This window comes from Notamacropus eugenii, chromosome 1 (assembly GCF_028372415.1).
Source record: "Notamacropus eugenii isolate mMacEug1 chromosome 1, mMacEug1.pri_v2, whole genome shotgun sequence".
Classification (NCBI taxonomy): domain Eukaryota; kingdom Metazoa; phylum Chordata; class Mammalia; order Diprotodontia; family Macropodidae; genus Notamacropus; species Notamacropus eugenii.
The window spans coordinates 667,360,401-667,383,537 of record NC_092872.1 but is presented as its reverse complement, the minus strand read 5'-3'; the positions used below and the strand labels follow the sequence as shown (position 1 = coordinate 667,383,537).

At 43.9% G+C, this 23,137-nt stretch overlaps 1 protein-coding gene across 2 annotated transcripts; it reads right to left on the bottom strand.

Annotated features, from left to right (window-relative positions):
* Positions 1-3,173: 3,173 nt before the first annotated feature.
* On the bottom strand, positions 3,174-21,653 carry HAAO (3-hydroxyanthranilate 3,4-dioxygenase). Of its 2 annotated transcripts, none has more exons than XM_072635757.1 (10): positions 20,452-21,653; positions 14,477-14,555; positions 8,402-8,485; positions 7,650-7,756; positions 6,009-6,098; positions 5,191-5,234; positions 4,561-4,706; positions 4,033-4,101; positions 3,503-3,585; positions 3,174-3,317 (listed from the first exon to the last, which is right to left on the bottom strand). In XM_072635757.1, the coding sequence occupies exons 1-10, from the start codon at positions 20,529-20,531 to the stop codon at positions 3,239-3,241; spliced, it is 861 nt and encodes a 286-aa protein (XP_072491858.1). In that variant the 5' UTR covers positions 20,532-21,653; the 3' UTR covers positions 3,174-3,238. The 2 variants fall into 2 exon arrangements, with proteins under 2 accessions (XP_072491858.1, XP_072491859.1); XM_072635758.1 differs by having other exon boundaries at positions 21,360-21,606.
* Between the last annotated feature and the right edge of the window lie 1,484 nt (positions 21,654-23,137).

Here is a 23,137-nt window from a genome sequence, read left to right as displayed (position 1 = left end):
ACATAACTGAGTATATGATATACTGGTACATTATTGGTGGAGTTGTGAATTGGTTCTCCGGTTCTGGAAAACAATTTGGAATTATTCATGCCCTTTGACTCACTAAAACGCAACTGAATGGAGAATCGTTACAATGACCAGTCTTGGTTTCTGAGAATAAACATAGAAACATACTCCTTTCTCAGGTAGGAAATTGAATCATGGAGTGAAATGTTGCATATGCTGTCAGACACGGTCATTTTGTTGGTCAGTTATTCTTAATTCTTTTTTTTTTTTTTTGACACAAAGTGAATGGGAGGTAAATGAGGGAATGATTGTGATATAAAGAAAATGCAATAGAGGTCAATAAAACATTAAGAAAAAAGATGTCTTCCATAGAATATAATTTGTGAAAGTGTGCCTAATTACTTTTTATTGCTTCTTCAAAGATCACTATGTAGAATGTTGTTAAAGATTTTGTAGAGATGGGAAAGTAGGCATATGAGTAAATATGAGTAAAAACTCTCTTGTCAGGTCTTTTTCTGGTAATGATGTGGTCAGATTTTTTTCAAGTCATTGGGATTATCTTCTGTTTCACATACCTTGAAAAATAGTCCTCTAATGACTTCAAAATTATATTGCCTCTCGTACAAACTTTTATGAAATTTAATCAAGTCCAGTTGTTCTTTTTGGCTTTGTTTTCTTCAGGGTCATTTCCTGAATGGATATTCCTATCTTTCTAAAATCAGGTACCAGAGTCTGATTTTCTGATTCACAACTATCAGAACAGAGGTGGTAAGACAGATGTGAGTGCTAGAGCTGGATGATGAATCTGCAAAAGCCCATTTATCAAAGTTGCTCCAATACCAGGTTTTATTAAAGGAAGAAATATGGAAAACTAAAAGTGAGGCTGTGGTTTACTTAAACCAGCCTCTCTTTTGGAGTCTCCCTAAGAATATTATCTTCCATACAGATAGGTGAGAAAAAAGAGAAGGTTAACATTTAGTTCCTTTATTATGACAGCCCTAGTTGCTTTGGTTCAGACACCATTACGATTACCAGTTTAACTAAGGACGCTATACAGTTGGTCAGAGCTATAGGCTCCATGCTAGGCAGTCAGATTGGTACCTATGGCCAAAAGATATCCTAAACTCTAGGAGTTAGCATCCTGGGGATAGTAGACTGAGGGTTAGCAGGAGGCCACTTCACAGGCTGGGTCCAGATGCTTAGACCATGCTGGAAGTGGTATATTGTTATGTTGACTGGCCCCTTCACAGGCTTTTTCTATGATATTTAATTGATAAAGCCATGCCCTCCCCTGTATCTCATACACCCCAGAATACTGATATATGTGTTCCTTCTTCTGATCCTAAAAGGTCTTATAATCATCCAGTGCCTTTTTTTAATTCCTGAGGTATTTTTTACTCCAGTGACCAAAAATGACTTTCTGTGGTCACCGTGGAATCATCTGCCTCCATCTTTGCCCCTCAAAAGGCAGAAGGTGATTGCTGCAGGACAGAAAGGGAGGACTTTGGAGCAAATTTCCTTCCCTCCTGAACCCTTCCTCATTTTGTGTAGGGTGACTGCTTCCAAAAATCCTCAGTCAGCCTGAACCCCTCAATTGGGACACCCCCTAACAGGGGACTCTTTCCCAATGACCTGAATCCCTGGGTACTTACCTGTGGTCAGAGAAAGAGCTGGGGCTCCGTACTTGTGCCTCATCCCTTCATCTCCCACCTCTCTCCACCTCTGCCCCCTGGCAGGAGGTTTGGGAGAGCTGAGCAGTTTCACTGGAAACAGATACCATCTCACGGGGACCTCCATGGATAGATACAATCACACAAACATACCTAGGTACTTAAAAGAGTTTTCTTTGAGTGACTCCCTATCTCAGAGGTAGAGAGCATTATTGCAAAGATCACATGATAAGATATTGTAGACTAAAGTGCTATGTGAAGATGAGCAGCTATACTATTACTCCGATACTCAAAAGATTTATCATCTGATAGGTATTTCTCCCCCAGGCCACAAGTCATGCATCCCTCCTCTTCCCTGGCTTTCTCCTCACCTCATTGAAATGAGTTTAATTAGTAATCATAGGAAGCATTTATGTAGCGCTTCAGGGTTTGCAAAGCTCTTTACACGTTATCTCGTTTGGTCCTCACAACAACTCTATGAAGCGGATGCTGTTATCATCCCCATTCTACAGATGAACTTAGTGAGGTTGTCCAGAGTCATGCAGCTAGTAAGTGACTGAGGCTCTTCCTGACTACAGATCCAACATGATCCGCTGCACCACCAAGCTGCCTCCCACAGGAGGTCCACCCAAAGTGCTGGGGACCTCCCTTACGTTCTCTTGTGAGCAAGAAAACACCACTGTAGCCAAGGGACAAGTGGATTATCCTCCACGTGCCATGTGGCCAGACCATCTTCTTTGACCATGTGCTTAATGTCGTTTTTCCTTTATGGTTCCTTGTTTGTGATGTGGGCTGCTCACAGCCCGTCATGAACCTCTGCGTGATCCTCCACTTGGATTCATGGGACACTGCTGGCTTCTGTGACTCACAATCATAGGACAAGCCCACAGTTGATGAAGTAAAGTTGCAAGTTACTACTTCCTTATTTCCTCTGAATCAATGAAAACTTGTGTCCTGTTCTAAGAACTGTACTAGAACTATATCCTAAGTTTGGACAGGCTTCTAGTGGACAGGAACTAGGTGAGGCTCCTCTTTGGCATTTCACAAACCCTACTTGTAGAGACAACAACTTTCATAAACACCATGTATTTGCAATTCACAAACTACATTAAGACCCATGTTTCAGATTAGGTGGTATTTGAGGATCCTATGATTCTGTAATGTATGTTAAGCACTAGGGGAATCATAGGATCAGAGATTTAGGGTTAGAGTCCTTAGAGGCAGAGTCTCATCTCTTAATTTTGCAGATTAGAAAATTGAGGCCCAGAGAAGCTGTCATTTACCCAGGGTCACACAGCTAGTAGGTGTCTGAGGCAGGATTTGAACCCAGGCCTTCCTGACTTCATGTTGAGCACTCTCCAGGTTGTTTACTAGGCAGCTTAATATCCAATTGAGGGGAAAAGATGTATACAAACAGAAGGCAAAATATAGTAAGAGCCATACTGCGGATAGGCAGGAGCCAGCACAGAGAAGAATGACAAGGTAGATTTGGTCAGATCTTTTTTATATGACACATTTTATTCACTGAAGATGGCTTCAAGGTCATCCATTACTATAAAGGTTTACTTCAGTGACTTCTTATTATCTGGATTCTGGGTCACTGCCAAAGCCACACAATCCTGAGCTCGCTCCCAGTGATACCTTCAGAGACACAAAGGAATGCGTGGTCATGTGCAAATAACAGACTCCCCAAGGAAGTACCCAGAAGAGGATGGCTGAGTGGATAACAAAGGGGAGGCAGGTAATAGGTCCCAGGGGAGGGAGAAAGAGGTGTTCCAAGAGAGGAAGTGTCTCTGGCAGGGGCTATCCTAGAGAGGGTTACTCACACAGTCCCTTTGGGCACAAGAAGGCTGTCTTCTTGTGCCAGGCTTAGGTTCTGTCCTCCAATGGTCATCATTGAAGACCCTTCCTAAAGCAGAAGAAGCAAGAGGAGCTTAAGAGCTACAGAGGAGTAGACTCCCACCACCTCCTGTAACTGAATGGGTGGCCAGGACCAAGCTTCTCACTGGGATTAGACCACAGTTAGTGCTTTCTAGGGCATCTTGGGGATATTTCTATGCCATTCTGTATGTACCTTTTCCAGAGGGGTAATCACTGAGAGCCAGACTTAGGTCTGATTTTGTGTTTGTCCCAGAATGGGAGCACCTGAAAGCATAACTCAGGTCTGTGGCCAAATGTATGTTCCAGATTGTAATTTCTCAAGAGTAGAGATCGCCAATAGGGATGGTCCTTTTTTGGACATTACTTTTTTTTTTGAGGGACCCTGAGTCTCTGAAGGATCAGCCCAAATCCCCATGTGGTTAGTACTCTAACCTACTCAGCCATGGTCCTATCAACCTTATCCTAGGAACCTTACCAGCTGCCAAAACCACACATCCACATCCAGTTTAGGACCTTTGCTGCTGCCAGATCCATAGACTGTCACCTGTTAAAGGAGAGAAGAGAACACACTACCCTGTGGGACTCTGACTCATCAGCACCTAGAAAGGCTCTCCCTCTTTTCAGTCACATTGCAGTCTCCAGCCCTAATACTTTGGAGATGCACAGAGCAGGGTTGGGAGCTTCTGGAAGAAGCTGAGCCCATGGCCAAATCAGCTAGTTAGTATGATTATCAGATAACTAACTCCTCTTCATCCCCTTCCTGATGTGGGGACTGATTTCAGATTTGTGCCTTCCAGGGAACTATTTTCACACCCCTCAACAAACCCTTCCCCAAAGGATACTCAGCTGTACTCACGAGCATACATCATACAGATGTGTGTATTCACATATGCCCCTGTACAGTCATAGGTGTCTGGTCTCCATTCATACTAGCTCCCACTCTATGACAGCCTCTCCTTTCTTGTTAGCTGGTCTGCCCCAAAGAAGGTCACAGGCTCCTTACCTGTGTCTGATACGTGTCTCCGAACAGGCTGAGTGTGCTCCCTGCCTGTAGCTCCACACGATGGTCAGCCAGCCATCGCTGAAGGACCAGTGGCTCCATGACAGCCCTTGTGCTCAGGGGGAAGGGTGGCTCTTGGAGCAGCTGGTCTACAACCCAGACCAGTGAATCAATGTCCCCTCAACACCATCCACAGAACCCTCTAACCCCTCAGCATTGCCTGATGAGCCCTAACTGGGACTAAGTGTCTGCTCAGGTTCTGAAATGAGTCGTAGAGATCAGAGCAGGGTGAGGAGAAGGTAGAAGGGATGTCCCATTCCTGTATGCTCTGTGTTCAACAACCATAGTAATTCCTATTGGATGGGGTTAATGGCTATAAGTGTGACTTCTCTCAGAGGAATATGGAGACTGAAAAGCTTTCCATGCCCAAAGGAATTAATTCCTAATGGGGGAATTTCAGGCATTTTGAAGGGATGAAAGAGAGAACTCTCTGGGGTTCCCAGCACCTCCAGGAGGCTTTTGAAGAAGATTAAAAAGGAGAACCTTCAGGCAGAGGGATGATGCCCTATCTGAGCCCCAGCACCCACAACTCCATTTCTCCTCATGGAGAAAAATCACTCAAAACTTCCTCACCTGGGTGGGGTTTTCCTGTCTTGTACTGTTCAGAGTTGAAAAACCTGAAGGTAAAAACATGACATGGGGTAGATGAGGCCCACACAAAGGTATTTGTGTCCACACCCACCCCACCTTGTAACCTGTGCTCTTCGATTCTCCCTCATCACACACATGCCACACACAACTGTCTGTATGTGAGAAGCTGAGGAGGCAGAGACGAGGCACGAAGTAAGCTACAACCTCGTGGGTAGCATGCAGGAATCCAGTCATCCCCCTACATTCATTCTCCACTCTCATTCCTACTATCATTCCTTGAGACTCTCTGACTCTCTCTTCTTTTAGGTTTCACTTCTGATGAGGGTGTTTCTGACCCTTAAGAATTATGGGGTATAACGAGACAGTCAGGAGAAGGAAGTAGATTTTTCTTTCTTACTTTCAAAACCTGATCCCTCCCAGCAGTGAGGCTGGGATTTCTGGGCACAGCGCTGGGGCCTGGGACTACCATCCTTGACCTAAGCATAATGTGCTGGGGATGAGGCAGAGGAGAGACAGAGGGCAAATGATATTAAAAGGCAGCTGGTGAAATGGAAAGAGACTAGATTTGGAGTCAGAAGACCTGGATTTGAATCCCATCCTTCTTCCCTGGAAACCTGCAAAGGCTTAAGCAAGTCATACTTAACTTCTCTTGGCCTTGGCTCCTCCTGAGGAGGATTGCACTAAGAGAACACAAAGGATGAGATGACCTTCTGGCCATAAACCAATGATGCTACCCAAGACCATTAGGGAGGCAGGGGCCGAAATCCTCTGCTTTCCATTCTCATCTCTCCCTCACTTACTCCTGGATGATTGGTGCTAATTGTGTGCCGAGATCCTCACAGTAGAACCACTTCTCAAAAAGGACATTTGTTGTGTCTCCAACATAGTATCTGCAGAGAGAGATGATAGGTGTCAATGAGCTCACCTACACATGGGGGGGTGGGAAAGGGGGGAAGAGAAGGGACAGGTTTCCTGCACTCCCTCCTGCTCATTGATTCAACCTAGGCTGTCTCTGAGGTTCTTGACCACCTCCCGTTGGCCCTAAGCTGGAGATATGGCAATAATGGCTAAGATGTATTTTCACTCTGCCCTTTCCACCTCTAACTCCCTTCTCCCCTTTACCTCCCAACCTCCTACAAAAGATCATCCTAGAGATGGAAAGGGGGGCCAAAGGAGGAGTTGTCCCCTTATCCCCTCTCTCTTGGGTTCCCTTGTCCCCCAGGTCATAGTCCCCCCAAAATGTCCTTTATGTTTCTTTATGACTGCTGCCACAGTTTCACCAGTGTCCCTGATGGTGCTCTCAGGGGCCTCTGCATACAGCCATTTTTCTTCCCTGAAGGTGAGTCCATTCTTTCTCCCTCCCTCAGCAAACTACTCCTTACTCCCTGCTTTCTTGCCTGAGAAGGGGTTCAGGACCCACATGTGATGCAGGTCTTTTAGAAAGACTCTTCCAGGGTGTGGGTTTCCTAAACAGAGTTCATGGTCCTAATTTTTCTAAACTCCCCAGAGGGAAATAGGACATTAGCCTGAAAGGAGAGAAAGGGTGCAAGGCATGTCCCAATCTTGTCTCTCCCCTTTTGTAGCCCTTCGCCTTTAGAACCTCATGTCATCAGACTGCCCAAGACATCCATGGATGGATTTCTGTGAACTTGGATGGGGGAAAACACATCCTTATTTTTATCAACCTTCACTTTCCTTTGTGAGCCTGTGCATTCTATTTCCTGCACTTTAAAACAAGATTCTAAGGAGAGGTCCATAAACTTTATCAAACTGTTGCCAAAAAGTTCATTTCCCAGTAAAGAGGAAGCCCTGCCTAAGGGAGATGGCTGCAGTAACTCTGAGTCCATCACTCCTGGCTTGATCCCAGCGGTCCCTCTGTGGCTGCAAAGAGGGTTCGAAAGTATTGTTCTCTAAGGTCCTTCTCACCCACCATTCTGTGACTCTATTTGACTTCTTTGCCCAGAGCCCCAGAATACCAGATTGTATGTGACCAATGTGGGAGTTACTGCTGCTACTGCACAGGGTGGCGTCATCAGGCTGCCAGGCATTTAGGAGGTCACTGAGCTCACTCCATACTCAGTGAGATAATATCTGCAAAGTGCTACGTAAATGTGAACTATTTATTGTTTTCCTATTATTTTATCATTATCACATCCAGCTTAGTGGTGCCTGGACATTCCTTAGCCTAGCACTGACCCATCTTGTTGTTAAAAAAGGGATTTCTGCTTCCACAGCCTTCCCTGGCATCCCCTAATATGTCTATCAATCAGAAAATTTTTCTACTGGGTCAAATTTGAGCCATTTTCTCACTGAAGATGGCCCCTTCTCACCCAATGACTAAGCGGTGCTATGATGACTCAGATCCTTGGACAGAAGTGTCCCCATGTTTTCCTTGGGGTGGAGGCCTGTGCCCTGAAACCCAAAGAAGGCTGGTTTGTTACCTGAGCCCATCTACCTCTGTCTTCAGTCTTTCTCGCTCTATGACCAGCCCCACAGTGTTGGCAAACCTCTGTGGGGAATGGGGAATGCCAGCAGGCAGGAGGAATATCTGGAGGTCAGACAGGAAAGAGTTTTTGACGGTCAGTAGGAACAATGACATCAACATGAACTCGGCTGGGGCTGGGGAAAAGAAGTTGGCAGGAGGGTAGCTACACAGCATGGGTTAATCTTTCTTTGGCCAGTCATATTTCATCTTGGGGAGTAAGGCAAAACCTAAGGCCATGCACAAAGGGGCTGTGGACCAAGCGATTCATGTGCCAGTAGCCAGAACTGACAATAGAGAATGCAGGGGACTGGTGTGGTATGGACATATGGGGCCCTCTAGTGGATTCCAAGATGGTGATCAGCCCTGTAAGTAAGTGTGCTCCCAATCACAGAATTGGAGAGCCCAAAGGCTCCTCAGTGGTTATCTCATCCAGTCCATACCCAAAAGGAACCCTGCCACCACACTCCTGACAAAGGGTCATTCAATCTCTTCTTGAAGACTCCAAGGAGGGGGTACCATCTTGAGGTTTTCTGAGTTGGCCTTTTCCTCCTTACTTAGGCCTTCTACCCTTCCTGAGCCTACCCTCATGCCCCTCCTTATATAGATAGACCTGAAACCCCTTCTCCCAAGGGTCTTCCCCAGAGTATTCCCTACTCAGCCATCCCAGGGTCCTCAAAGGTTAGTTCTAGGACCCCTTCTTTCACTCACCTCCCCCTGGTGGATGGGCACATCTCGGTGTTGACCTTTCTCCAAGATCTTAAGAACCATGTGACCTTTAATCTGGAAAAAGAGCTAAGGCAAGAAGCAGTGACTTAAACTCTCACCACTGAGAATGCCCAGAATGCTTACGATACCTTTAGGTACCAGAACCTCACTGCTGTCCAAGGCTGATGGAGTTACCAGGAATAACTGAAAATTCCCCTAGGGTTCTGGTGGGATTAATAAATGACTTAGGAGCCTCCCTGGCCTCAAACACACACACACACACACACACACAACTACAGTGGACACACCACAAACCAGTGCAAGCATGTAACAGATATCCTATGGATAAACCACAGATAACATAATGAACATGTCAAACAGATATGTCAAGGCTATTCCCTCACCTAAGAAGAAGGCAGTGTAGTGTAGTGCAAGAACTAGTAGACTCAGAGTCAGAAGATCTTTGTTTGAGTCCCAAATCTACCCCTTGTGACCATGGGCAAGTTGCTTGACATCTGTGAGTCTCAGTTTCCTCATCTGTAAAATGGGAAGTCATACTTTCACTATACAGGGAGTGTCAGGAAAGTACTAGATGAAGGCAAACTATAATCTTTGGTGATCTTTGAGTTATTCCTGAGGATAGGAAGGAGATCACATAAAAAATTTTCTTGAGTTTTCAGTGATTGGATGGAAAATGGCCCAACTAACTTGGGTAGTAGTAGGCAGAAGCCTGCAAGGCTGTAAGGCTGACCACTGGGGAGCTGTGTAAGTCTTCTACCATCCTAGGGAGGGGAGAGCAGCTGTTCTCCAAGCATTTTATTCTACTCATGCTTTTCTTAAACAGCTAATTAATAGTGTTTACTGAAATCAGCCCTGAGGCTAGGAAAAGGAGGAGGAGGAGGAAAAGGAAAAAGAGGAAATATTTTTTCCTCTGTCACATAATCCACAGCCTCCAGCAACACTTGACAGACAGACAGACAGCAGGAGGTCTATGAATTCTTGCCTCAGGATCAACTGAGAGAAACCAGGCCAGAGTCTGAAAGATAACAACCTTCTGGCAAAAGAATTAGATGTTAAAAAAAAATAAGCAGATTTCCCCAACAATGGAGCAAGTGCTCTGGAAAAGCCTGCTGGAATGACATTGACCTATGAGCCCTTTCTCCAGGATTTGGCTGAGAACAAGAGGAAGAAATAGCATATTTAGCCCTTGGATCTTCGTGAGGAGCCATCACACCTTTTTAGATCCATTTTTTGGACATTTGAGAAGGAGGCTTATGTCATATGCACAAGTATTCTCTTAGGGGCTACCCAATGAAGACTTAGAACCACAATTTTCATAATGATCTGTCAAGAGAAAGTCCCACGGGAGAAGGGGCAGACCTAATTCACCTCTTGGTTCTCCATCCATAGCGCAAGGGAGAAAAGGCATGGAAAGAGCCCTGGATCTAGAGTCAGTGGTTGTTGTTACTGTGGGTCAGTCATTCAGTCATGTTTGACCTTTTGTGACCCCATGGACCATTGCATTCTCTCCTCTATTATCCTCTGAAATCTAAGTTCATATGTATTGCTTCCATGACACTATCTGTCCATCTCATCTTCTGCCATCCCCTTTTCCTTTTGCCTTCAATCTTTCCCCACATCAGAGTCTTTTCCATTGAGTCTCATCTTCTCATTATATAGCCAAAGTATTTCAGCTGCATCTTCGGTATTTAACTTTCCCATGAATAGCCTGAATTAATTTCTTTGAGTGTTCTAATGCCAGCTTTACCCCTTAGTAGCTGGAGGACCTTGGGCAGAACACTTTACTTCAGTGGGATTTGGGTTCCTCATCTAGAAAATGAAGGTGTTGGATTTAATGACTTCTAAGGCCTTTCCTAGACCTAAATATAAGAATAATCCCCAAATGATAAATAATCTAAAACAGCAATTAAAAACATTGCCCTCCTTCACCAAAAAAAAAAAAAAAAAAGTTTTGGTTTCAGAAAGAATATAAAATAAGATACCCAAAGGCTACCATGGACAAAAATATTTAGCATTTATGTAGTCCTAAAGTTGACAGTTGGGGAGACCAAGGCACAGAGAGGTTATGCCACTTACCCAAGATCACATCCCTTGTAAAAGTCCAATGTAGTATTTGAAGTCAGGTCTTCCTAACTCTAAGTTCCAACCTCTAACCATTGTACACTTAGATGTTTCTGCATTTTGATCCTTGGATTTAGTACACTCATGGGTTCCACTAACTGCCTATTTGTATGTCTCCACATTTATCTTTCTAGATGGTACAGTGGATAGAGCTTCTGGAGTCAGGAAGACCTGAATCCAAATCCACCCACAGACATTTACTTGGCTGTGTGAGCATAGGCAAGTCATTTTACTTCTGCCTGCCTCAGTTTCCTCATCTGTAAAAGGGGGTAATAGTAGCATTTACCTGCCAGAGTGATCAGGAGACTCAAATGAGATAATAATTGTAAAGTGCTTAGCACAATGCCTGGCACATGGTAAGCACCATATAAACGTTAGCTACTATAATTACAATTCTATCTGACTCAGACCAACACTGAACTGAGTCTGCTTTCCTCAGCTGATTGCGGCAGCAGGTAGGGGGCTGTGCTGGACACCATAGGGAGCTTCTGCTTGTTTGGTCCAGGGCCCAATTATTTGCTGTGATTAATCCGCTGAAATACTGAAGCCATCCACAGATTGGCATATCATCAGACTTTTTCAGATATCCCTTGTTCTTTGGGGATCACGTCCAGAGGTCCCTGGGTGGCTGAGAGGGGCCCATTTGTGCTGCCAGTACTCCCTATGATCCCCTCAGTTCAATTTCCCAAAGTGGAGGGGAATGAGCCACGGTTAACCATCATAAACATAATAGCATTTACAGAATATGTTAAAGCTTTTAAAATTTTAAAAAACTGCACTTTACATAGGCTATCTGATCTGATCCTCACAACAACCTTGTGAGGTAAGTGCTGTAATTATCCCCATTTAACAGATGAGTAAACTGAGGCTGAGAGAGGTTCATTGAGTTGCCCAGGGTCACCAAACTAGCTGTGGCTAGCTGAGGCTCTCAGCGTCTCTCCATCTCTCCTCAATCACAGAAGGATCCACCAGCTTCCATTTCCAGCTTCCCAGCCCCTAAGACTGTGAGAGAAGGAAGGAATGCATTGTATCTAACCTCCTCTCTGAGTGCAGGACCTCCTGCTTCAGAGGACAGCTAGCTCATAGGCCTCTCTAAAACCAACATCCTGTTTTCTGACTCAGAAAAAGAGCAGCATTTCTAACCTCAAGGTGTCTGCCTGGGCTCATGCAGAGCCAACATCGGCAGTTATTTTGGGGCAAGTGTGTGGCACTAATTATTCTAAAGCCCTGTGATGTTATAGTGCTAATTACAGATTCCCTCCAAATGTCCTTCTCTCATTTACTGCTTTTTCTGGTCCATCCAGGGAGCCAGCCCAAGGTTCTAGGCAGCTTCTATCTTACACTGTTGACCCAGAGGGTTCTGGAAACACAATGGAGTTGGCCCATGTGGTGGGGAAGGATTTGTCAGGGGTGGAGTAAAGAAAGATAAGAAGCAGACAAGTATATGAGCACTAGATTTAAACTGGACATTGCTGTGTCCTGAGGAGGAAGATGAGCTGAGGAGAGACAGATAGGAGTCCGTCTACTAGAGACAGGCAGAGGCAAAGACAATAAATATGAAAGGACGAGAAACAGAGAGGCTCAGACAGATAGATCTCAATGAACCCTGAGTCATTTACACACATTTAGGGACAAGAAAGGGAGGGGAAAAAATGGAGAGGCCAACTGAGAGAGAGACAGGTAGATATTGAGAAAAATTCAGCCACGAAGACAGAAAGAGACTAGAGAAGTCTAGAGCCAACGGTGGCCATTTCTTAACCTATCCAGCTTCACTAGAGCATGACCTTTTTTTTTTTTGTGGTAACAAAGAACTGGAAATAAAATAGATGTCTGTTATTGGGGGAACGTCTAAACAAATTCTGGTGCATGAATGTAATGGAATATTAATGTGTTGTAAGAAATGATAATGGGTGATTCAGAGAAATAAGGCAAGATGTGAACTTTGCTTATTTCTAATTATATAAAGATGTGAAAGGAAAGACATAAATACACTCAGGAAAGCAATATACATACACACAGACATATATATACATGCATATATATGTTGGCTCATAACTATATAAATGAAAAGAATGATAAACTCATACTGAACACTGGATAATTATGTTGACCAAGCTTGGACCCAGAGAAGAAATGGAAACATGTACTTCCTTCCTTTCTTTGGAGAAGTGGAGAGGCTATGGGTATGGAATATGGTATCAGATACGGTAGTTTGAGGAAGTCACTTAGCAATAATAGCTAACATTCATATAGCACTTTAAGACTTGCAAAGTGTTTTTCACATATTATCACTTTTGGTCCTCACAGCAACCTAATTATTATCCTCATTTTACAGATGAGGAAATTGAGGCAGACAGAGATTAAGTAACTTGCCCAGGGTCACACGGCTAGTAAACATCAGAGGCCAGATTTGAACTCTGGTCTTCCTGACTCCAGAATATTTATTCATTGCATTGTCTAGCTGGCTCTCTGAGTTAACTTATTCTCTCTAACTTTCAGTTTCTTCATCCATAAAACAAGGAGAATGAACTTGAGGATCTTAGGGTTCCTTCTTACTCTGAGTCTGTGATCCCCCTTTCACATGGATGAAGCTGAAGGATGTTAAGGGATTTGCCTAAGATCAGGAGTGGTAAAGGGACCAATGGTCTTAATTTAGGGGAGATACAGGACTATCTCAGTGAACAGAGTACTGGGACGGGAGTCACTCACTAGCTGTGTGACCCTGGGCAAGTCACTCAACCTCTGCCTCAGTTTCCTCATCTGTAATGAAGATAATGATAGCACTTCCTGGGGTTATTGTGAGAATCAAAAGAGATAATAAGTGAAAAACACGTTGCAAATCTTAAAGCTCTATATAAATGCTAGTTATTATTATCACGTGTGAAGGCTGTGGATTTTTATTTTTAGTTGTAAATGGTAGAGCCTAGAATTAAACCCAAATCCCCTGATTCCAAATCTGACACTTTTGCCACTACATGGTTTTAAAAAACTACTCCCCACTTCTTTGTTTCTCTGTTGAAAATTTCCCTGACATCTTCTTTGCATAGAATTAGTTCAGTCTAATCAGCTCTCACTCCCTCCTTTCAGCTCCTGTCCCCTCCACTCATCTGATTTGTCTTTACTCAACCCTGATGGTGACATTCAGCTCAGCACACACTCAGTAGCTTCTCATTCATGAGTTGGATCTTTGGCAGGTGAGGATATTATGAGACAGCTTCCAAGGAATTGCTTAGTGCATACTCAGAACAAGATTCTGAGCATATGCACCTCTTTCCCCAGCCTCTCCTACCGTGCTAAGCCTGGGTGTCTGACCACCAGTCACCCCCCGCCCAAGCTTTTCCACAGTGTTGTCCCTGTGAATGGGGATTGGGGGTAGGTGGGGACTGAGGAAGAGATTTCCTCATGGAGACACCCAGCAGACTCCAAGGAGGTCTTGAAAATTCTAATCTGTTAACTATAATTGCTAATGATGTCATAACAAATATAAACTGAGGATCTCCATCCACCATCAGAACTTGAGCCACTTGAAGGCACAAACTATACCTCTCTCCTCTATCAGCCTGGGGCTACCTAAGAGTATAGGTATGACATGGTCATTTGAGGAAGTCACTTAATTATAATAGTTAGAAGCTGGAAGTGAGTGTGTGTGCCTGCAGTGATTATGCCTATATATCAGGAAGGGGGGTGGTCATGGTGATGATGAGGATGATGATGGGGAAAAGCAGAATTTCCCCAGAATATTCAGTAACAATAATTTCCTCCTGACCAATTCACTACATCATCCCTTTTTTTTTTTTTATCTACTTCTCTTACCAATCCCACATTTTTGCAAATTGCACACTTGGCCAGTATGGAAACAGCTGGGTGAATGAATGCAAGTCTTTCCCCTCTGCTCAAGACACAGAGGACATCCCCACCCCTCTCCAGAGCTCATACCTCTTCTCCTTCCTCGATGTGGTAATCCTTTCTTTGGTTTGGGCCTCCAACGAACATGATTTTAAGCTGGCTCTGATGCCTGCAAATAAAACGTAGAGGCAATGAGGCCAGAGCCTAAGAAAATGGAGGCTGGGTATCAGAGAAAGGTTAGAGGATCAGCCCCAAGATGGTTTTGGGAAGGAGAGTCTCTATAAGCTTCAGAAAAGCATGATTATAATTGGCTTTGTTTTAAACAATGCAAAACAAAAGCCTTGAAAATAGAATCTAATAGAATTTCTTTATCACATTCCATACCACAACCCTCTCAAGACAATAGTCTTCATTGTGTTTTACTGGTGATTTTTAGTTTCTTTTTCACTCAATTCTAAGGATGTAACCTAGTTTACCCTGATGTTCATGTAAACATCTGAGATTGTCTTTCAGTTGAAAGTCCATTAGGCCCAATTTCCATACCCTCTCTTTTCTGCCCCTCTACCCTTCCAAACCCACAAGGAAGGTACACAGTGGGTTGACTAAACAACCCAATTAAGGCTGGGGAGGAGTTTATTTACTTATTCAAAAATCTAAGGTCAAATTCTCAAACTGGTAGAAAAAAATACAGAATCTTTGCCCTCTCCAAAGTCCACTTGGCAAAGAGGCACAGGGTGGCTTTTGGTTTTTTTGCTATCATTCCAGGTTGAGAGATTACAAGGAATTCATCCCCACACACTATGCCTGTTCCAATGCATTAAAAAAGTCCAGAATATTAGTTCTGGAATGAACTTAAGAAACCATTTAGCTTCATACTTTTCATTTTTACAGAGAACAAGTTGAAGTAAATTGAATTCCCCAAGGTCTCAAATCCAATGGGGCAGAGTTGAGGCTACAGACTCTTGGTTGACAGATGAAAAGACTTCTCAGAAATTATTTGGAGCTATGTCCCCTAAATCACTAAACCATGCATACCCTTGGACCTAGAGATGACACTACTAAGTCTATACTTCAAGGAGATCAAAGAAAGAGGAAAAGGACCCACATATACAAAAATGTTTATAGCAGCTCTTTTGTAGTGGTGACGAGATAGAAAGATAAGGAGGTGCCCATCATTTGGGGAACAGCTGAGCAAATTAAAGCATATGAGTATAATGGAATATTACCACATCATAAGAAATTACAAAGGGACTGGTTTCAGACAGACCTGGGGAGACTTGTACGCACAGGGAAGTGAGCAGAACCAGCAAAACGATTTATGCAATAAAGACAATAGTGTAGACAAACAACAAACAACTTTGAAAGACTTGAGAACTCTGATGCAGTGCCCAACCACCATTTCTGAGGACTCATGATGAAACATGGTAGCCACTTGCTAGCAGAGAGGTGAAAGATTCCAGGTGCTGGAAAAGGCATACATTTTTGTACAGGCCAATGCGGGAATCTTTTTTTTTCCCCGACTATGCATATTTCTTATAAGGATTTTGTTTACATATATATATATATATATATATATATATATATATATATACACACTTTTTTTTTTCAATTAAAGGGAGGTAGGAAGGAGAAGGAGATTGGGATAGGATTCTTTCCCCAATCTCCAAGTTACAGCAGAATGAAAGCCAGAAGGAATCACAGACAAGCAGGATAGCTCTGAAAGTTACATGTTGGATTTATTGTATACTTGAAAAGCAAGCACTATGTAACAGAAATTCACAATTTCAGCGTGATTCTTTCTTTCTGTTCTACAATACGTATGGAAATACTCATTTTGTTGGTATCTGTTAATTTTATTAAAAAAAGCAAAAAGGAGGAGAAAGAAGAGGAAAAAAGGCAAGATTTCCAGGTCAGTGCTCTGTCTGATTTTGCTGACGCTTGGGCTGCTTCTCCATCTGAACCATCTAATTATCCCATTTCCCTTCCTAACAATCTGACTCTAGTTACTTTTCAATTTCTTCTGCTGGAGAAATGCATGCATTTCTGCCTAGGTAGTAGTGGTATCATTCTTTAGGAGTTAAAGTTCCAGTAGTTTTTATAAAGCTCCATTCTGTTCGGTCCTAGCCTAGAACTTGTTCTGAAGGGCTGTACTTAGTACCTGCAACAAAGAGAATGCACTTGAAGGTTAAGTGGGCTCAAACTTTATTGCAAGTGAGTTGGGACCTCACCATCCTATAAAAACAATTTTCATAAAGGGTTGTGCGCTAGCCAAAGTCCACTTAATTCAAATGCAGCTGAATTACAGCACTCAATAAAATAACCTGTTTTTATAACTATGGGAACTTTTATAAAGTTATAAAACATAGTTTTATAACTATGTTTTCTATGGGAAAAATTCAATTTGCAATCGGACTAAAAATTTCCCTCTTGAACTCTACCCCTTAAGAAGATGTAAGAGCCTCTTATGGTGAGATTCTCCAACCGCCAGTGGTGTTTGGCATTAGATTTGATGGGTAGACAATATGAAAGGGTAAGGGGAGAGGAGAGATAGTAAGGCTTTTATTAGAGGCTGGCATAATATAATGGAAGGAACATTGAAATGAGAGTCAAGAGAACTGTATTCTTTGTTACTTATTACCTTTAAGACTTTGGACAAGCTCCTTCTCTGATCCTCAGTTTTCTCATCCATAAAGTAACAAAAGTTGGACTATATGACCTGTAAAATTCCTTCAAAATCCCAATCCTATGGAGTAGATGGGATGGAGTAAAAGACAGGGGTGGAAGAGTAGAAACTTTAAAGACATAGATTCCTTTGGGCTGCAGCGGAATGGAGGTGACTCTGAGGTCTTAGACCTGTGAGATTGGAAAAATGGTGACAGAAATAGGGCAACCAGAAGCAGGAGTTTGGAAGGCAGAAGAAAAAGATGACACATGAAGTTGGAGGTGCCATTGGCACCATCTGGTGGAAAATATCTAACAGGCTTGTGGAGCTGTGGAACTGGAGTTTGAGAAGGAGGTCAGGGCTGGTCATGGTGGTACATACTTTTGGTCCCTGAGGACTGAGGCTGAGGCTAGTAAATCAATTTAGCTCAGGAGCTCTGAGTGACTGTAGAGATAAAACTAACTGGATGTCTGTTATCATTCATCTAAGTGAGATTTCAGGATCCAAGAACCACCAGACTGCCTAAGTATGGGTGAACCAGTGAGAAATGGAGCAGGCCAAAGCTTGAGTGGGATCAGGCCCACGCATGGCCAATGCATTTTCAGCCTGGGCAAGAAAGGGAGATGCAGGGAAACAAAGGAAGGAAGGGAGAAAAGAAGGAAGGAGGGAGGGAAGAAGGAAATAAGGAAGGAAGAGGGAAGGAAGGAAAGAAGGCAGGAAGAGAGAAAGGAAGAAAAGAAAAGGAAGGAAGGAAGAGAGCAGTGCTGGAGCAACAGTTAGGGAGTCACCTCACAGAAGAAAGGCAAATGAAAATGGATGAGATTAAGAGGCAGGATGGTAGTCTGGATAGAGAGCTGCCAGCAGAGCCTTGGGTTCTTTCCTGTTTCCTAAGTTTTTTGTTTAGGTGAGTGGGAAAAATCACTTAATCTCTCAGTTCCCCCAGGAAACTCTCTAAAACAAGAAATTGCAAAGCAATTGTTGATCACCATTGACAGAGGGTGTTTCCCCAAAGGTAGTCCCCTCCACCAATGAAATCACAGGTCTGGTTAAAAAATAAAAATGAGCTCACCACTGGAGAGAGAGTTTAGGAACAGGAAAGTCAAAGGCTGAGGACAGAATTTTGGCAAATGCTCACCTGTAGCAGGTGGGAGGTGAGAGGGGCAGGGGAGAGAAGGATGAGGAGCCAATAAAGAAGAGAAAAACAGGATAATGTAGTTCCTCTAGTGGGTAGGGAGTTTCAAGAGAAAGAGGGAAGTTACACGAATAGAAGCAAAAGGTCTAAATCAAGAGGAAGACAGATCGAAAGAGAATTTGAATGTAATCACTGGTGTGCAACATCTGGTTACACTGGATGTGTGAGTTAGATGAACGGCCCCCAGTCAAATTCTTTCTGAAGCAAGTGTATGACTACTTTTCCTTCATTTCCTGGAGTTCCACAAATGGGGGGAAAAGTTGCTATTTAGGGGAGTGGAAGGTGGGTTCCACTAAAGGATGGATCTTCACTCATCCTTGTGGTAGTGATGGGAGTCACTTGGGGAAAGGGGATCTGCTCAGGACTGGGAAGCCCGTTTCCAGTTTCTCTCCTCACCAGGCAGAGGGCAGATGGTACCCGAAGGCTCTCCATCTTCATCTTATAGCCAGCCACGGCAAGAAGAAGCCTACAGTTCTGGTGTTTACCAGGTTCCACCACACAATTGTAATCTCCCTTAAAGAAACAGAAGCAGAGTCTGAAGGGAGAACCTAGAACAGCTCGGCCCCAGCATACCTCTGGTAGGGAAGTGGCCGTCTTTAGATTACTTTTCAGGCAGGAAGACACCAGCATACAGCAGTGCCATCTGGGAGTTCTCCTGAGCCCTGATGGAAGACTTGGTAGACAGAATTAGGGATAAGAGGCCAGAGGGGTAGGGGTGGGGGCGGGGCTGGTGGAGATATAGGTAAAGGGACTGCGCCATCAAGAAATACAGCACTCTCAGATGAACCTCAGACCACTTCAGCATGGCTTCACTTCTCCTAAGTCAGCATCCTTCAGTGCTATTGGATTCGATGTGTCTTCTCTTACTTCGGCCAATCAACCAACCAATCAAGTTTTTATTAATTATGTGCTGGGTACTATGCTAAAGATACAAGTACAAAGTATAAAACAATCCCTACTCACAATGAGCTTACATTCTAATGGGGAAGATGAGTACATATTAAAAATATATACAGCATATGCACACACATGTATATTTAATATAATGGGGTTTGGGAGAGAGGGTACTAGCTTTTGGGGGAATCAGGAAAGGCTTCATGCAGAAGAAAGTGCTCAAGCTATATTTTGAGAAAGAAATAATATTTTTCTGCCTTCTAAAGTGTCCTGATTCCTCCAGATCTGCTTGCCTGGATATGAACAAGAGGGCTTCCCCACCTCAGCTTTCAATGCCCCCAGAGAATTCTGGAAGACTAGAAATCACAAAGCAGTAGTTGATCATCGATGTTAGGAGTTTCCCCAGCTGTCGTTCCCTCCTCCAAAGAAATCGCGTCTGGTTAAAAAATAAAAGTGAGTTCACCACTAGAGAGAGTATAGAAAGAAGTCAAAGGCTGAAGACAGAACTTTGGGAAAAGTTCGTCTAGCAGGTAAGAGGAGGAGGAAGATAAGCCAATGGGTCAGTGAAGGAGTTGGAGAAACATTAGTGGTAAGAAGAAAAACAAGATAATGGAGTTTCTTTGGTGGACAGGGAGGAGTTTCAAGAGAAAGAGGGAAGTTATATTAATAGAAGCAAAAGCTCCAAATTAAGGTGAAGGAAAAAAGTTTGTTCCTCCCTCAAAATACCAAAACTTAAATATCCACCGAGAAGGGAAGTTAAAATAGAGAGGGTCATGGAGCATGGCCATCCACAATCTAGTCAGAAATAGTTGGTGCTTTACAGGACAAACTGGCTCATGTTCCTATCTTCTCTCCAGGCTGGAGCCTATCCTCTTCTTACTAGCTTGTTAAGGTTGATATTACTCCAGTAAAGGGACTTTTCTCTCATCTCTAGTTCTCCTTCGGTTCTATGACTGTCCTGGCCATTTGACCGGCTGCCACAGAGAGAGGAGTGCCCCTACAGCCTATACAAGGTTATCTTTTGCTAGTGTCTCAAAACACTTCTTTCATTCAGGAACTTCAAAGTAGGGCACCCCCACTTATGACTTCCCAGCCCCTATCAAGTACAGGCTTCAGGGTTTGAACTCAGTTGCCAAGGAGGAAGGTTGATCCCCAAAGCCCAAGTCATATTTGCATCTGTTCCTCACTTCCACTTGTGGCATTTACCGCAAGAGAAGACCGTGGACCTGATAATCTCACTAGAACACAATCCTTGGCCGAAAGCAGAGACCCATTATTTCATGAGGAGGAGGGGCTGGGGAGGAAGGCAGGACTCACATGAGCTTGTTGCAGATTGGGGGGACAAAGGAGGATCTGTTTTTCTCGACCCACGTCTTCACATTCTCTTGGAACTCCATGCTCAAGCTTGGGGAGAAGCAGCTGATTCCCCAGGACCCAGGGCCTCTGGGGGCAACTGAGTCTGGCCAAGAGGAGGCTCCTCCCCCAGGCTCACGGGTAGCCTCGTTAATCAGTATTCTCTGGCTCAAAGGGCGACCAGGCTCCCAGGGGGACCTGGAATCCACCCCAGGCAGCTATCTTAGGGGGCTGGAGCCACCCCCTCCGAATTCGCTCTAGAACCCACCCCTCTCCACTCTGGAATCCGCTCCCCCAGTCCCCCAGCGTGTCCAAGCCATCTCGTAACTGAGGAAAGAGGAGGGTCCCTGGAGGTGTCTGGCCCCGTGCCTGGGAGAGGAGGATTAGGGTTAGAAGAAGAATGTGCTGGGAGGCGGGGACGCCCGGGTTTACTTTTACCTTCCCTGGAAAGTCCAAGATCCGAGCTTCGGGTGGGTCCACCCGCCCCCGCCCCCGCCCCCGCCCCTTTCTTCCTCTCCGAATTCTCGGGTTTTTTTTTTACTTATTGGGAGCTGCAGTCCAGAGCCCGCTAGTACACACCCGGGACTCACATAATAAAATGACAACTAGGGCCAGGATCGACCCTCCCTTCTCCCCTTTTATTCCCCCCTCCCCGCTTAGGTACCTCTCTTTGCCCCACAGTGGCTGTAGTTTCTCTCCCCTCCTTATCCCCCCAAGTCATGGACTGGCGGTAGAAGGTTCAAAGGGGATCTTGAAGACCCTGCTTCTCTCCCACTCCCTTCCCCTGTTCAGACTGGTCCCCGGACGCTCTGCTAAACATTCTCCAACAGTGAAATCTAGTCTTAGACGTCCTCACTTTCCTGAATGCTCACCGTGGGTGGAAGCAATTTCCTTAAGCATCATTTGCCATCAGGTTGCGGTTCTCTGCTTTTTTTCCCCCTCTCCTTCCTTTTCCTTCCCATGAAATTGGGAGGCTACTGGGAGAGGGAAGGCAACTCTAGTAAGGATGTCCCAGGGACAGGAAGCCCAGTGGCATACGGAATTGCCGAAGAGAGGGGCATGTATTTGGGTGGGGAGGGGCAATTTGTGCGGAAGAAGCTAGAAGGAACAGCTTCCACTGAAGCTAGGGACCTCCTGCTGCTGCGGAGGGCTCCCACCCCATAGTCATACGACCACAGTCTGTGTGTTGGGGGGGTGGGAGGGAATGACCCTGTTAAGAGTAGGTCCCCATAAGAAATCTCAGCGGAGGTTTTGACAAAACCAGCAAGCCTATATGATCTGGAACAGGGATGTGGGATGTGATTAGCCGGGGTCCTGGAAGAAATCAGATCCCTCGCAAAAGACGATAAGTTGTGCAAAGTACTACACGTTTGAATCAAAACAGAAACTCCAGTCATGGGTCTGGCTATGTCTTCTGAAACAAAACTGGTCAATATATTAAACCTGAATTCTGCTGCTTTGTAGTGTAGTATTCATTAATGCGATTGTAACTATCGTGTATATTGTTCTCCTTCGTCCCTTTCTTCATTTAAGTCTTCTCATGCTTCCCTGAATTCCTTATATTCATCATTTGTTATGGTGTAATAACATTTCATTATATTCATCTAACACAATGTGTTAAGCCGTTCCTTAAATGATGGGCACCTGCTATTTCCAATTTATTGCTGCCTCAAGAAGTCTAACTCCTTTTTGAAAAAGTTGATTCTACTGGAGGGTTAATTCCCTAATGCCTTGAATTAGGCATGTTTGTAATTAGTTTGTAAATTGCTTTGCCCAAAGAAATGAGAGACCTCTATGAAGTCACAGTAGAAGCGTGGTATGATAGCCTGAGCCCTGGCCAGAGCCATGGGGTCTCATTTTTAATTTGTCCCATGTGACATGGGACATATTCAAAATGCTCAGCTTTGACTAAATTCCTTCAAATGAGTAGGGCAGCCTCCCTTGGGGGCTAACGCTATTGACATGAATGTAATCTGACATGAATTAATATGCTTTCTAAAGCCTGTTTTGGGGGGTTTGTTTTGTTTTTACTCCAACGCTACCTTTTGTTTAGTAAATTATTAAGGAATTTAGCTGAACTTAAAAAAAAAAAAGGAAGAAAGAAACAAAACAAGATTCCAGAGGATAAATGTGCTTTTCCTAGGGCATTTATTAGACAGTTCAAGAGATTTTACAATAATATTCTCCCAGGCACGGAGGTTAATAACTTCCAAAGCATTTTTAACTCTTTTTTCTGCTTTCTCTCCCAGACCTTTTTCAAATCCTCTTCTTAGCTGACCTGTTTTACCTATGCATCTGTAACACTGGTCCCCTTTTTGCCATTAGGTGTCTAATATGCTAATTTAGATCCTTCTATCCCCTCCCTTAGACTAATGTACAAGCCTCCTAATTGGGCTTCCTGCTTCCAGTCTCTCTCAACTCTGATCCATCTCCAACACAATTAGCACAAAAATTTATTATCTTCCTAAAGTACAGATGTGACTACGTCAATTCCTTGCTCAAAAATCTTCAGTGACTTTGGCAATTTTCTGTTGACTGTAAAATGATGTACAAACAATTCTTAGTGTGTAACACCTAAGGCTTTCTACAATCAGATTCCAGCTTATCTCTCTAGGCTTATTTTCAGGCACTCTAAATTCCAGTCAAGCTG